The following is a 15,759-nucleotide window of genomic DNA, read 5'->3' on the forward strand; positions in this document are numbered from 1 at the left end:
ACCATATGCAAACCCCTGAACAGGGGCTAGAGACCAACCAGGTGTATGTCACCCCAAACCAAGGTCTAAGGCCAATCGCAAGAGCATAGGCATAAATATGCTCATCATTACAACCCAACTTAAGGGAAGACTTCAATATCGCCAATAGTCTCATGGACGGCCCTGGGTTCTGTCATCATGGGCCAAGAATTGGAAACAATATAACACACAAACATCTCGAACGATCCCCTTATCAAAGAATGAATTATCTACTTAATCACGGTAATTCACCCTACACCCGATTGTCTAATCTCATTTTGTTGACCGAAACTCCTCATCTAGGGATCAATAATCGAGAAAGAGACTAGAATTGTTAACCGTAAAGCCAAGTCGATCGAGTGAAGTCTTGCCAGTTTGATGACTAATAAAAGCCAAATGACTACCCCGATTCAGCACAACCAGACAAACCAGAACCAAATCCCACTGATTTTAGCCAACCGAGGGGTAACCAAACCATAGTCATATATATATGTAATATACCTAAAATATTATGTAACACCCTCATTAAAGAAAAGGCATACATGTAATTTCATATTATACCTCTCATCTATAAATTAGGGAATCATTCTATAAGAAAGTAGTAATCAACAAATCAGGTTACTATTCATTACTATGCATCTATTGAATCACGGTAATTCATCCTATACTCGATAGTCTAATCTCATTTTGCAGACCGAAACTCCTCATATAGGGATCAATAATCGAGAAAGAAACTAGAATTGTTAACCGTAAAGCCAAGTCGATCGTGCGAAGTTTTGCCAACTTGTTGACTATTAAAAGCCAAATGACTACCCCAATTCAGCACAACCAGATAAATCAAAACCAAGTCTCACTAATTTCAGCCAATCGAGTCAGAGGGTAACCAAACCACAGTCATATATATTTAATATATCTAAAATATTATGTAACACCCTCATTAAAGTAAGAGCATACATGTAATTTCATATTATATCTCTCATCTATAAATTGGGGAATCATTCTATAAGAAAACAGTAATCACCAAATCAGGTTACTATTCATTACTATGCATCTCTCTCTCTCTCTCTCTCTCTCTCGTCTTATACTCTATTTATTGAGTGTGATCATTCACAGACAAATCTATTTATTGAGTGTGATCATTCACAGACAAATCATAATTCAATATATTCATTAAAGTTAATATAAAAATTTATAAAATAACTTGAAAATCCATTAATGTTAATCGCACCTTTTTGTCACATCTTGATCGGGTTTTTAATTCATGAATAAAAAATATGAATTTTTTTTTTAAACTTATTTATCTTTTTCTTTATTGCTTAAATATAAAATATCACCAATAAAAAAATATTATGTTCGAATAATTGAATGTGCGGAGGACAATCTGAATCGCACTGAATACTGTGCATAATGGCGTGGTGCAATTCATAATATCATCCACACATCAGAACGACAAACATAATATTCTTTCTTATCATTGGGGCTCATTAACTCCATCTAAAAGCCTCAAATTTTTTTGTTCAATATTAATTTTATATTTAATCATTGCTTTTTTTATTTCAAGAATTTTGATAAATGTTTCAAATTTTTTGTTCTAATTCATTTATGACTGATTATTTTATTTGAAGTTATAGGATTAATTGCATACCTATCCCTCAATTTTATTTCTTTACATATCTAATAGCAAAACTTTAATTTTTTACATTTATATCAATTTTTTTCTATGCATGAAAATATATATTCATCTTTTGTACTTAAAATAATAATATTTTTTTATGTGATATAAAAGATTTAAATGCTATAAATATAAAAAAAAAATAAAGTTTGGATGTTAGATATGTAAATTTATATGAATCGATTATTATGATTATTTTAAACTTTAATTAAGATATCAATTAGAAAAAAAATTAATTTACCTTAGATTAAATACATATCAAATTTATAGGGATTTTAATGATAGAACTTTAATACAACCTTGACTATTATTCAAACAATTTATGTGAATTTGTACTAAAAATAATATAAAAATAAATGAGGATTACTAATGTAAATTCTCCTTTAAATCATATAAATATATTAGTGATATAATATAATTTTGCTATATTTGTGGCACACATTTAATGGTCGTGGTGCAATACACCCACCTCATGTTAATACTTTAAAAAAAAAAAATAGAAAAATTGGAGGATGATTGTATTATTGATGTAATCATATAAACATTATTTATTAATGATGAACAATGAATGGTTAATTAATTATTTTAGATTGACAAAGATTGCTACATTATTTACTATATATAGTCTTTTTATGAGTTATTGATTGGTATATATAATAAATTCTTACTATTTTTTTAATTGCTAATTATTGTTATAATTGTTATATTATATTTATTATGATTGTTATTTCAATAGTTACTTCAATCAAAAAGATTTTTGTTTTCTTTAATAACAATTGAACCAGTTAGTTTGAACTCCCATGATTAAGATCGAATTCAAGTTGTGGGTGGCATGAGCTTGACTCTAATCATTTACACCCCTAAATTAGGAAATATTATTTAATATGAATGAATTGTATATGAAGATTGGGTGAGTGCTAAAAATTATTGTGTCATGTGTTATGATAAGTCCCACACTTTCAAAAAACAACAAAACAGTGTATTTCAGTAAGGTCCACATTTTAATGTGGCCAATTTTAATTGGACACCTGATGCAATAATTTCTCGGGTGAGTACACCATGAGCACACCCAAATTCACCCATATTTTTTGTATGTAATAAATACTCCTAAATCAAACATTCATATCAAAACCAACTATTTTTTTGGGTCATTCGAGGTTCTTACACACACGCGACATATATATGATTCTTGAACTAATGTCTCTTAGTTAAAAGTGTAGACTCATAAGAAGGGAAAATTACTATGTGTTGTTAGTTACACGTCTGGGTGACGGTCCTAATTAGCCACAATGCAATACAAAGTGGCGTGGCCTAGCTGCACGTCTGGATGACGGTCCTAATTAGCCACTGTGCTATTGATGAAGGTGTGATCTTATAAAGACCGTTGTCTGAAGATACAACATGAGTTTAAATTTAATACTGAACCTTTTCTGAAACTTTAAATTTTGTCTCCACGTTTCTGACAGCTGCAAAGTTCTAAATTCTAGATTAAGAAAACATAATAAACAATTCAAATTGTCCTTCTCTACTCAATGGTGGGTAACAGCGGATCAATGTTCCAAAAAAAAAAAAGTTTTTAAAATACATTCTTCCTCTTCTTTCTCCCGTCAAAGAAGCCTAAAAAAAAAAAAAAAGAGCCCCATGGCCCCATTCTGCAGAGGAAAACATAAAAAACAGAAACAGCTGCCACCTAATGATTCCTTCCTCATTATAGGGAGTAGGGGTGACACAAAGCAGCTTACTGCTGCATCGAGAAACAGCCACATGAAGCACGATTATTAGAAAAATGAAAACTTTGGTGGGTTTTCATCTTCTGAGCATGGTCTGTAGTTCTGAAAATCTGCTGCGAGTGATGCAGCTGAGCGGAAGCTCTCCATTCCTGAGCTCTCCGATGAACGATGGCCATTTTCTTCATCAGCTTCTCTTCTAAGTTTGATCTCATCTTCTGAATCTTCACCTGCATGAAAGTGAGGCCATAGCCATTGATGTGAGATTAATGAGGACTGAGGTCCTAAAGAATGGAGTAAGCTAAGAAGAAAGGTGGAATAATGAAGAGAGATTAGCTCTAAAACATATCCCAAGAGAAAAAAAGCCACTTTCATACTCAAAACTTTATTTTAGGCACCGAGTGAAGCTTCTATGAATTGTAATAAGTACATAAAAAACTAGAAAACATTTTGGCAATCTTCACAATCGACGCAACATTAAATGTGTTATCTTTTTGCCCATCATTAGCGCATAGAAACATCTAGGGGACCTAATAAAGAAGAATTCAATTTTGGTGGCTTCTTAATCTAAGGGACTTTAGGAATACTAGCATGTGATTGCAAGGGAGAAGAAGTCAATTCATATTTTTAGAGAAGCTTTTAATAGAGAGTGAAGTGTCAAAATAATCTTCCGTAGAAATTATTTCAACTCTTATTAAAAGAGTCCGAGGGTTAAATTGTCAGTACTTCTATAAGCTCTTAGATTATTAAAATGACCCCTTGCAAAGAGTTGGGGAGAACCATTTAGACACTTTCTCCTAATAGGGTCAGCATATCATGAAAGTCACATCATTATGCAGTTTTCATATTTTGTCTTTTAAAAAGTTGTATCGAAACAAAATCACACGCATACATGTCGAATCTCGAACAACGGGACAAAATGCCAACCTAATTTTCAAAAATTACAATTGGTGAAGTGCTCCAGTTTGGTCACAAATAAATACATATTGTTCTTGCAAAATTAAATGATTGTAAGTATATTTATTAAAAAATAAAAAATTGCAGCCTACATTCTACTTCTATGTTTTTTGTTTTTTTCTTAATGTTTGACAGAGAAGCATCTCTTATTGTTTACAACAAGTTCCTTTATGTAAAGACTTTAGTTCATTTATTCACATGTTGCTTAATCACTTAGGATGGTAGCAGTTTATTGAAGATATAAAATTTTTGGCAGGACATGAAGTAGGTGTATTCTATAGTCAAAATATTGAATAGAGAAAGGGTGCATGGTTTAGAAAGGACAAAATCCCATTTCAAATTTGAAACTCAAAAATATTATATGATGCTAAGGAGAATATGACAACAGTACATGAACACGAGCTCTTCCATAACAGCAGAAAGAAATCAGACTAATCCTCTGAACTGATATTTATCAGACCAACAAATTAAGTTATTATTATCATAACAGCAAAACCATGTGTAATGTAATCTGTACATAATTCTTCAATGTCTTCCCATAGACCTATCAAAATCTAGGAAGATTTACATACATACTACTTAATTCTTATGTATTTACATTATTAACAACTAAACTTCTATTTTTACATACATGTCAACTTTACTTATGCATGAAAAGGTGTATTCAATTTTTAAAAAGTTAAAAAGATGGTATTTTTTATGTGATACAAAAGATTTGGGTAGTATAAATGTAAGAAAATAAATTTTAGGTATTAGATATGTAAATACATTGTTTGGTATTAATAAATATTGATATTTAAAATGCCCACAAAAGTTTTCTTGGTTATGTTTTCCCAAAACAAATCTTCATTTAAAATGAAAAAACTACTATGAATGCACATTATTTTGATATATATATATATATATATATATATATGAGAAACATTCATTACCTCAAGTTTTCTAGATTGTGCTTCTGCCTTTGCTGTTTGAAGGTTCACCCATGCTTGGATCTTTGCTTCTTCTCTCTGATACCTGCAATTTAATGAAAATAATTAACAAATCATGTCTCATTATGTATATCACTAAATTTCATTTCATTATTTCACCTTATACAGCTCTTGGTCCTCTCATCTTCTTCCCAAAGACAAGCTCTGTGTTCAGCTATACTCTTCCTTCCATCACTCACCTCAGAATATCTCAAACTCTTCGACACCTCCTCCTCTTCCTCTTCTCTCGAGCCCCAATAAGAAACCACAGAACCATACTGAGCGCTGAGCTTGAGCTTAGCAAAATGGCAATCTTTGAGATCAGAGATATTAATTCTGGAGTTAGAAATCACCAAAGGACCAGATCTATCAGCTGGAGTATTGTGCCTGGCTGGGGAAGAGCTCTTCATGGGAGTGTGGCACCTTGAGCTTTTAGAGCTTCCAAGAGGAGTCATTTCGGTCCCGACGTCTCGACGATGAACCTCTGCAATTGCTTCAGGTGCAGAATTTTCTACTGTTTCACAGTAGGAGTCTTTGAAAAAAAATTCTTCCGTTGATGGATCAGGGTATCGAAAATTCAACAAAACTGGCTGTTTTATATCTGTAAATGTATCTGCAATGCAATTTAGCACCAAGATGTTAAAACTTTGGTATTAAACATGGTGCAACTATTATGCAGCAAAATGCACATTTTGAACTTGATTTAGTTAGTTAATAGTGGGAGAAAGTGTTGACCTTCAGCAAGCAAAGCTGAAATAGTTAAGAAATGGACGAACATTTAAGGGTTTACAACCTTTGAGAAGGATTTCGGATGAGAATCCATGAAAATCTTCGTTTAAGATGAGACCAACTCCAGGCCCATCAACGCTTGAAACTGGGACATTGCTAACAATGCCTTCACTAATCCTGAGCTTCTCTCCAAATTCCTGATCAAAGGCGCCAGCTTTTCGCTGAAGAGCTACATTTTGCCTGGCAAGTTTGGTCATTTCGGAAGGTTTGCTCCCATGTGCTGGTGATTCATGGCAGGAACCACTCATCAACCATTTCTCTGCATCTTCCCATTTTGAAGGAACACTTTTTCTTGAGAAATTTCCAACGCTAAACTTAAACACTGGTCTTCCAGGTGTTGAAGGAGTTTCCATTCTCTTCTGCAAGCCAGAAGAACTCACTCCATCCTTCCTTCTCAGAGCTGAGGTCTCAAGGAGTCCCCTTTTGATATTGCTGCCCTTCATATTCATCACTGGAAATGTCTGAGGTTTCCTCTAAGTTGGTCTTGCAAAATGAATCAATGAAAACATCTGTGAAAGAGCTCCCAATGTTGTCTTCCTTGAAGCGTGAATAAGCACCTAATGCTGATTCCTAAAAGTCAAAATAATATAAATGAGGTCAAATCCAGAGGTAAGAAGAAAAAAGCGATAAACTTGAGTGGAAAGTACGACAGAGAGGCTTGAAAATTTGACTGAGTTGGGGCTCGAGGAATCCCTAGCTTCTTCTTCAGGGTTTCTAGGCTTTTATATCTTTATAAAATTACTTTATCTTCCTCCTTCCTCCTTCCAGTCTTTTTAGTTTCTTACTGAGAAAATGCCAGGCTTCACGAGAAGAAGCAGGGCAGGGCAACTGTTTCTGATTTGCGACCAACTGAACCCTTGGAAGCTTGATGGATATATCAACTCTCTCTCTCTCTCTTCCTCTCTCTCTCTCTAAGGTGGATGGAAGAACAGGGAATGCTTAGATGCACCTCACAATGCTATGGAAAAGGGTGCTGCAGTTGAAAAACTCAAATTTTAGCGAATCTTTCTGTGTTTTGAGGCTCCCATGAATGGTAATGTCACAGTTTTCAGTGGTTTTATCTTTATTTTAAATTAATTTTAAGATTTACATAAATGCCACTTAATTTTATATATTTATAACCATAACACACTAAACTTTAATTTTTATATCCATGCCGCATATGAGGTGCATTTTATTTTTTAAAAGTTAAAATTAATTGTATTTTTTGTAATATGTAATATTTGGATGGTACGAATGTAAAAACTAATGAATTTAAATGTTAGATATGTAAATATATGGTGATTTGCATGTAAATGCCTCTTAATTTAATTATAATTTCTGCACCCATTTAAATATTCAAAACCTTAAATTCAGTAGCCCCACAGTGATTACCGAGCTTATTTTCTGTGCGGGCTCCTGATGTAGCTGTACGTGCCGCGGAGTTTATTCCTGAGTTATTTTCAGTTTATTTCTGGGTTATTTTTAATAATCCCGAAATAACCCAGAAACAACCCGCGGTTTTTAATTTTAGATTATTTCTGGGTTATTTTGGGATTATTGAAAATAACCTAGAAATAACTTGAAAATAATTCAAGAATAACCTCCGCGACACGTAAAATCACATCAGGAGTCCGCACAGAAAAATTAAGTGTGAGCGTCAGAGCTCCCAAAATAGGAACTTGCTACTAACATACTCCGTTAATTTAGTTAAAATTATAATGTGAGCATTTAAAGCTAATATTAAAATAATAATAAAAATTGAATCGGGCCAATATGCAATTTTGGGATATGATTAATCAATCAATTATCATAAATAAAATTAACTCAGGCGGCCATGATGCTGCCACTTGGCAATCTATGCTTTGATCTTTTAAAAATCAAGGTGTATGGGTTCGCGTGCATAGTTGTTTGACTGGATTATTCTTTTTTGACTTCATCTTGTCCGCCCATCCGACGGTGGGGGAACGCCCCAGCTGAAGCAAACTTAAATTTTTGTTGTTGAAAAATTTACATACATAACACACAATTCTTATGCATTTACATATCTAACATTTGAAATTTCATATTTATATTTATGGCATTGGTATTAAACCTACGAATGAAACTATTTATTTTTAAAAAGTCAACCATGTGTGTTGGATCTCTTAGTATCGTGAAAAAAAGCCTGCATTTTAGCCCATCATTAGTTCTGGGAAAACAAACAGTTGACACAAAAGAAGTGACATGATCGGCTTGATCTTATCGTCTTTTGTAAGATTCTGGTGTTGGAAGTTTCAATCTTGTTGGGGGCTAAGGTTTAAAGATTTAATGGGAGAGAGTATTTTCTGGTTGGTGGGACGCTTTGGTAGGCCTGAATTGGTGGCGATCAATTGGTGTCGAGCTAACATTGTCAATGTACTGTGTGTCATCCTCCCTCTCCATGATTAAGGGGACAACTCCATTTGCTTCGTAGAATCATGTCAAGGTTGTTGATTTCTCTCTTGGATCAGCGTGCTCTATTCACTTCGAACATTTGAAACTCCATATCTTGAATTTGTTGGGCTAAAACTTTTGTGTGCACACCATATTATTATTGGTCTCCTTATTGTAAGGTTCTTCTTCTTGATTTGCTACTCTTCTTATTTGTTGCGTGATCGATGCTCGCTGTACCTTTTAGGATTTTGAACCCAAAAATGTCTATGAATCACACCCAAGAAATAGAGCGTGAAAGAAAAGTGAAACAGGAAAAAAGATGATTTATATACTGGAGCTATAATCTTTCAAAATGAACATTAAAAATAGTAAAACCCCTCATCATTAATCCTACTATTTTAACAAATCTCCTTCTAACTTCATTATTAACTAAATTTAATTTCATTCACGAAATTAACAGCATAAATCTTAATCTTGAAATTAAAAAAATATAAGAAATAACATCCCACCCCACGTTTCATTGAATCTGTAATTACATAAGTTACCAATTCCTTAATCCCAAACGACCATCTGCTATCAAACATGTTTAAAGAGTCGCCCTCTGTCACAACATTAAAAGTTGGCAGAACAGATTCCACATAGATTTAGCTCTAAAACCGTCCTCTGTCGTCTAATAATTGCACCATAAAGACTATGCTGAGTTCTATGCAGAAATAAAGTCATGAAAATATTTAATGAACTAAAAAAGTGATCAAATTGGTCCCATTCATAACAAAAATATATTATGTTACGCGTCCACACGTTCGGACGGTCAACCACCAGAGGTCATGTCGTCCGCCGATAAACTTTATAGCGACAAGGGGCCCAATGGTTGTCTGTCCGGATTTTGAGGGTCTAACTAAGCAAGCCTACTTTTGAGCTAGCTCGAGTTTGGCTCAATAAGTGACCCCTTGAGCTAGAAAAGATATTACATTCGGATGTGTTCCGTTCAGATTATGTGTGGGTGGCGGTTCTTTTGGGAGTATTAGTGGTATTTACGATAATATTGAAGGTATTGTGATAATAATAACAAAATATTACCATGAATACCACCAATCGTACCTACACTATCGGAATGCAATATTTTCTTGAGCTCCGAGAGCTAAGAAGCCAAATTCAAGCCGACTCCAACTCAATTAATATTAAATGTACTTAAAATAAATTAAAATTCATAATTTTATTTAAAAATAATAAAAAAAATATTTTATATTTTATATCATGTCATTTCGTATTAGGAGCATTTACATACTTACCATCCAATTCTTATGTATTAACATATCAACTACACAAACATTATTTTTTACCTACAGATCACCTAATTCAAATGAAGTATAAGTAGTTCATACATTAATACATATGAATTGGGCGGCATGTAAGTAAATCTCTTTTTATTATAATACTAACTATAATTAATATTATTTTGATTCTTTCATAATGAACATGACCCAACTCGAATTCGTAAAATTAAGCTCGAGCATGAGCTTGAAATCAAGCAATTAATCAAGTTGAAGCTCAACCTCAAATCGAGAACGACTCGAGCTCGAGTAAACCCAATCACACCCCTAGGAGCAAGGAACATTAGTAGTTGGGTTTATAGGCAATAAGGTGGCAGCAGAAAACTAAAAAACCAAGGCAGCAAAACTAGAAGAAACAAGAGAATTAAAATGGTAGCTGCCCTAAACCCAGTCTCTAATTTATGATATCCTATATTTTTTTTATTTTTTTTACATTTATATACTCAAATCATTCAGATTATATCAAAATTATGATTATCTATTAAAAATTAAAATAAATATTTTCATGCATGAGTAAGAAGGCACTAGCATGTATATAAAAAGTTAACATTCGATGGATGTTAGATGGGTAAAAAAGTAGAAAATGAGTGGTATGTAAGTAAATGTTCCTTTTGACTGAATAAACACCCTCTCTCAGCTTCAAGTCTGCGTTTTGATTGATAGCCATCAATAAAGTTTGTCATTGGGCACAAATTTAAAGGCGATTAACATGAATCTCAAAGCATTTTTTTACAAAAAACATTCAAATTCCTAATAAAAATCATCAAGAATTCTGAGTCTAACAAACTTAATGTCAAAGTGTTTGGCTCGATGAGACGAGCATAATAACGTCAAAATTGGTCAAATCCAACTTGAATTAGGATCGTATTAAATCATTTAACCATTTTGGGAAGGTTATGGTGCTAATTTAAATGTAAAACGGATTTCAAATCTGTGAAGAATATAATCAAATTGAGCATCTTGAAGAGAATAGTCGAACGATGCCAAGATGACTCAATTTCAACATAATTAAGTCAATCAAATGATCATGAAGAATGAGCTAAATTTCAATGTCATTTCAGACCAAAAACACAGCAAACACCTGTCGCGCCTGCAACCAACATTAAAGTCAACCACCACTAGTTGACAATTATCGACTATTGCTAGCCGACCACTGTAGGCCATCTCTTGCTCATTGCACCAAAGCCCCGTGCAAAATCCAAGTCATATGATGCGAGGTAACAAAGCATTGTGTGGAGTAACACATTATCTTGAGCACAGTAGAGCGATGAGCCTCAAAGACAATATCGAACATCATATTTCGAAGACTTGTGCAATCATTTCCCGCCTGTGGGACAAGAGCTAGAACGAGTAATCATTAACTCATAGTGGATCATTTTAGTTGAGCTAAGCCCCGTCGTTTTTTTTTCTGAGTTTTCCATGGAAAAAATTCTTATGTATCTATGTACTACAATTGTTTGAGTGTGTTTGACTTTCATACAACGCTAAAACACTAAATAGTTATTCTATCACCGTGAATCTTCTGGCAAGCATCATTGTTGATCTTCATTTCTTCCAACATGTACAATCACAAAGTGAAAGCTAATCATTATGAGGATATGAAAAATTCATTTAAAAAATATCACAAAAAAAGTAGCAACATTTTGACAATACTCATTAGAATACACTACAAAAACAAAACAAAAAAAAATGTGATTTCTCCTCTCCACCAGTTGAAAAGGAGGGGGAACCAAACTTCCAGATATTGCAGGCTTTCTCAAAGCTGCTCAAAAAACAGGGAGGCAAGTAAACAAACCGTGGCAGCCTGAAGAAAAGATTGGAATAGATATGGTAACACAAATTGCAGATTCATGGAAGTACTCTGATCAATCCTTGACATCTGTAACACCTTCTGAAGATATCTGAAATCGCGCTTCAGCTTCAGCTAAGCATGGAGAACTTATCACTTTACAGATTCGTTCTTCTCCCCTTCCCTTCCGAAGAGCAAGTCTACATCCAAAACCAAATCCCAACATAAATAAATAACAAATAAAAAAAGACATGAAGAAGAGAATTGTTTGCCAGACAATTCTTATGTATTTACATACCTAACACCTAAAATTTGATATTTATATTTATAACACTTAGGTGTTATAAACCTATGCATGAAAATATGTATCACTTTTAAAAGTTAATAGTTGTGATATTTCTTATGTGATAATAGTGTTTTGAGTGTTATAAAGTTTAAATGTTAGATATGTAAATACATAAAAATTGTGTGGTATGTATGTAAATGCCCAAAAATTTAACCTGGTTGTAGTAGCGTGTGCCATTATATTTCCACCAATGGGTTTGATTTGTGGCCCTGCAAAGATGGCTGATCCATCTACTTGTGCAACAACTTGATTGGTGATGACCACAGCAACGCCAAACTGAATCAAGAATTCAAGTCATAACAACAAAATTGACTAAAAAAGATACGTTTAAATTTAAAAATTGATAAAGTTGTGGAAATAATACACCAACTCTTTGCAGGAGGTAATCTTTGACTCAAAGTCTATAAAAGTGTCATTTTAATCCCTAGACTATTTTAATGTGGACTAAAATAATCCCTACAAAGAACTATTTCGACCCCAACTTAAAAATTATGAAGACTAATTTGACATTTTTATAGACTATAGGACTACAAAACAAAAATTCCAGGATTATTTTTGCACTTTACTCTTTAAAAAAGATAACAAATTAATGTTGATAGTTGTAACTCATAGAGATTAGTTTACAAAACAAAACGCATGTTCATTATTCCAACATCCAGCACTAGAAATGAGGAAAAAAAAAAGGTAATAAAACAGAAACAAAAGCTTCCAAGTAATGAGTAGATTGATCATGAAATTTATGTTCAAAATCAATTTAGAATTAAATTTTAGAGGATTAAAAGAAAAGAACAGATTGGATTAGATTACCTCATCTGCTATCTTCTGAAGGCTCCGCAGGAACTTTGCCAAGTGCATCTGCCTTGCTGATAATTCTCCCCTTCCTGAGAAATCCGTCCTGTAAAGAGCAGTGGCACTGTCCACGACCATGAGGGCAAACCTGCAAAAGAATTAAGTTCTCGGCAGGTCATAAACAGTTAATACAAACCTTTTTTAAACAACGCCCAAATAATAAAGAAGATGGTAATGATGTAAGCGAATTAATTAAATAAAAGAAGATTTAGATATATACCATTTAAGTCATATGTGAGTTTATATATGTTGAATCTGAATCTGTCCGGTAGATTGTGCACAATGAACAGAATATGAGCGAGAGAGAGAGAGAAGGACGAGGAGATGAGGACTTCCCCCGGCGAGGGAAATAGAGTGTTCCAAAGCTCGTGGACCCATTTTATTTCATCAAAGATATGTGTAACAATTGGGATCCCCCCACAAAAAGAATCTCTTTTACATCATGAGGCTCTCCTTTTTATAGAAGATAGGAGGGGTAAAAAATATACAAAAAATTATATATTCGGTCATGCTTTCAAGAGAGAAGCAAAATATATTTTAGTCCTTTTTTATTTCAACTATTGGATGGTCTCAAGATCAATGCAAACTTTCTTGTCCGTATATGTCGGTCAATTGAAGTGAGGTGACTGAAAAAGAGAGCTTGATCAGTCGACTGAAGTGAGACTACTGGATTGCCTCGAGATCCATGCAGACCATTTTTTAATATACATATTAAGTTCTCCGGTTTTCTTACTCCTTGATAGTGATAACAATAATAATGACATGAAAATTTACAAATTAAACAAGTATTGAATAAGTAATTTGCTAATGATATTTCCTGCTAGGCGCTTTTCGCTCTCAGTTCTAGTACTTTCGTCATCACCTACGGGAGTCTCAAAGTTGCTCGCCCCGGAAGCGAGTTTTGTATTTGCTCGTCCCATGGGGGAGTTTTGTAGTTACTCTTCTGGGAAGGGAGTTGCAGTTACTCGCCACGGAGAGGATTCTTGTAGTTCCACACCCGATCGGATGCTTATGGCATTGTTATCAATTGTTTTGTTACGACTTTGACCAATTGAAAGCTCTTGGCGTCGTTGTCGGTTTTTGCGGTATGTTTTTAATCGATTAGATGTTCTTAGCATCTTTGTCGATTGTTTCTCATGCCTCTGACCGATAGAATGCTCTTGGCGTCGTTGTTGGTTCTTTCTCATGTTTTTAACCGATCGAACAATCTTGTTATCGTGCTCGGTCGGAAACAATAGTTACAGCGGTCGGCCGAGAGTGTCGTCGGTCGGTGGGTGATTTGGTGGAGGCATTAATAAGATTTAGATGGTATGTAAGAAAATATATAAATATGCAAGAATTGAGTGGTATATATTCAAACCTTCCCTGTTTCAGGGGCGGTTGACCAACGGGTGGTCGATTGAAGCAGAGGTGCGCGCTCGGCAATGTAGCCAGCGAAGTGTTGTGGTCAATTAATACATAGCAAAGCATTTATCGACAAATTAGTCTGGATTAAGCTAGATTTTACTAGCCACTCATGCTTAGAAAACCTAAAGCCCCATATTTGTAAATCTTGAACTGGTGCTCCATGCCAGCAAGGAAAATGTTTGAATTTACCTTCCTCCATTGTTTATGATAAGAGTGGAACGGGCGGAGGTAAGTTGTTGGGAAGATAAACTGAGCAGATTATGTATATATATATATATATATATATATATGGGGGATTGGATGATGTGTGAAAAAATATAAAGAGAAGAATTGAGCGTATGTATGTATGTATGTATGTATGTATAGAAATTGAGGTATATAAATTTAGTCTGGTTGGCGACATGTAGTACGATCAGTGGGAAGAAGTTCAGTCGGTGAAATTCGGCCAGCGGGTGTAAGAACCCCACTGAGGCAGAAGAGAGATGTGGATATAGAGTTTCCTATTAGAGAAGAATGGTGGAGTGGAGTGACTGAAGAAATGAGAGAGAGAGAGAGAGCTTGAGGAGAGGAAGTGAAGATCTCGATTGGAGGTGGAAGTGGAGAGAAGGCTCGCAGCCTAAGAGGCAATGAGAAGTGAAAGTACGAGCTGCCTAGAAAAAAGAGGCATGAGGAGTTTGAGGAGGCTTGATAAGTTTGTGGGAAGAAGAGTTTTGTGACTGCTATGAGGTGATTTGAGATGGATGCCTACGAGGCGATCAGAGTATGGGATGCCTTTGTTTTTACTAGATCTGTGGGAAAATACGGAGATGGATGAGGTTTCTAAGAGATCATCGGTTAGAAGGAGTAAAGGAAGTGAATCCGTTTTTGTGCAAGTTTCTCGTGTATTCTTTGCTAGTAGTGTGTCTCTGAAGAGTTTCCTCTTGGTGTTAGCTCATTTTCTTGTTCACAGCAGGATCTATGCTTGCCGCACCTTAAAAGATGTTGAATCCAATTTTTTCTGATAGATCATGCTCAAGGAATAGTGTGTTTATGTGTGTGTGAGGGAGAGAAAGAGCGAGAGAAAGAAAAGAAGATAAGAACTTCCCCTGACGGGGTAAATGGGGTGTTACCGGGCTCGTGAACCCATTTTATTCATCAAAAAATGTGTTACAATTGAGATCCCCGCGCCAAGGGTTTGTTTTACATCATGAAGCCCTCCTATTTATGAAAAATATGAGAGTTAAAAAGTATACAAAAATACATATTTGGTGATGCTTTCAAGAGAAGCAAAAGGCATTTTAGTCCTTTTTAATTTCGACTGTTAGATCGCCTCGAGATTGATGCAAACTTTAATGTACATGTTCGACTGACTGAAATGAGGTGATCGAGGGAGAGAGCTTGGTCGGTCGACTAAAGTGAGGTGGAGAGAGCTTGGTCAATCCACTGAAGTGAGGTGGCCGACTACTAGATTGTCTAAGATCCATGCAGAGCATTTTTTAATATATATATATATATAAATATATATATATA

At 34.5% G+C, this 15,759-nt stretch overlaps 2 protein-coding genes across 2 annotated transcripts in view; both read right to left on the minus strand.

Moving 5' to 3' along the window:
• Window positions 1-3,213: 3,213 nt before the first annotated feature.
• Window positions 3,214-7,134, minus strand: LOC110029446. The gene is made up of 5 exons (XM_020731750.1): window positions 6,917-7,134; window positions 6,136-6,701; window positions 5,463-5,955; window positions 5,307-5,388; window positions 3,214-3,647 (listed from the first exon to the last, which is right to left on the minus strand). Exons 2-5 carry the CDS (start codon window positions 6,578-6,580, stop codon window positions 3,429-3,431), a joined length of 1,239 nt encoding a protein of 412 aa, XP_020587409.1. The 5' UTR covers window positions 6,581-6,701; window positions 6,917-7,134; the 3' UTR covers window positions 3,214-3,428.
• Window positions 7,135-10,958: 3,824 nt separating this feature from the next.
• The window catches only part of LOC110029420 (DNA repair protein RAD51 homolog), a 9,271-nt gene continuing 4,470 nt past the window's right edge, over window positions 10,959-15,759 (minus strand). Inside the window, exons 7-9 of the mRNA XM_020731704.1 lie at window positions 12,802-12,931; window positions 12,149-12,270; window positions 10,959-11,848 (exon numbers count right to left, since the gene is read on the minus strand). Of these exons, the coding sequence (XP_020587363.1) occupies window positions 11,725-11,848; window positions 12,149-12,270; window positions 12,802-12,931 (376 nt within the window). The 3' untranslated portion in view covers window positions 10,959-11,724. The remainder of the gene's footprint in view (window positions 11,849-12,148; window positions 12,271-12,801; window positions 12,932-15,759) is intronic.

Source organism: Phalaenopsis equestris, unplaced genomic scaffold (genome assembly GCF_001263595.1).
Source record: "Phalaenopsis equestris unplaced genomic scaffold, ASM126359v1 Scaffold000572, whole genome shotgun sequence".
Lineage (NCBI taxonomy): Eukaryota > Viridiplantae > Streptophyta > Magnoliopsida > Asparagales > Orchidaceae > Phalaenopsis > Phalaenopsis equestris.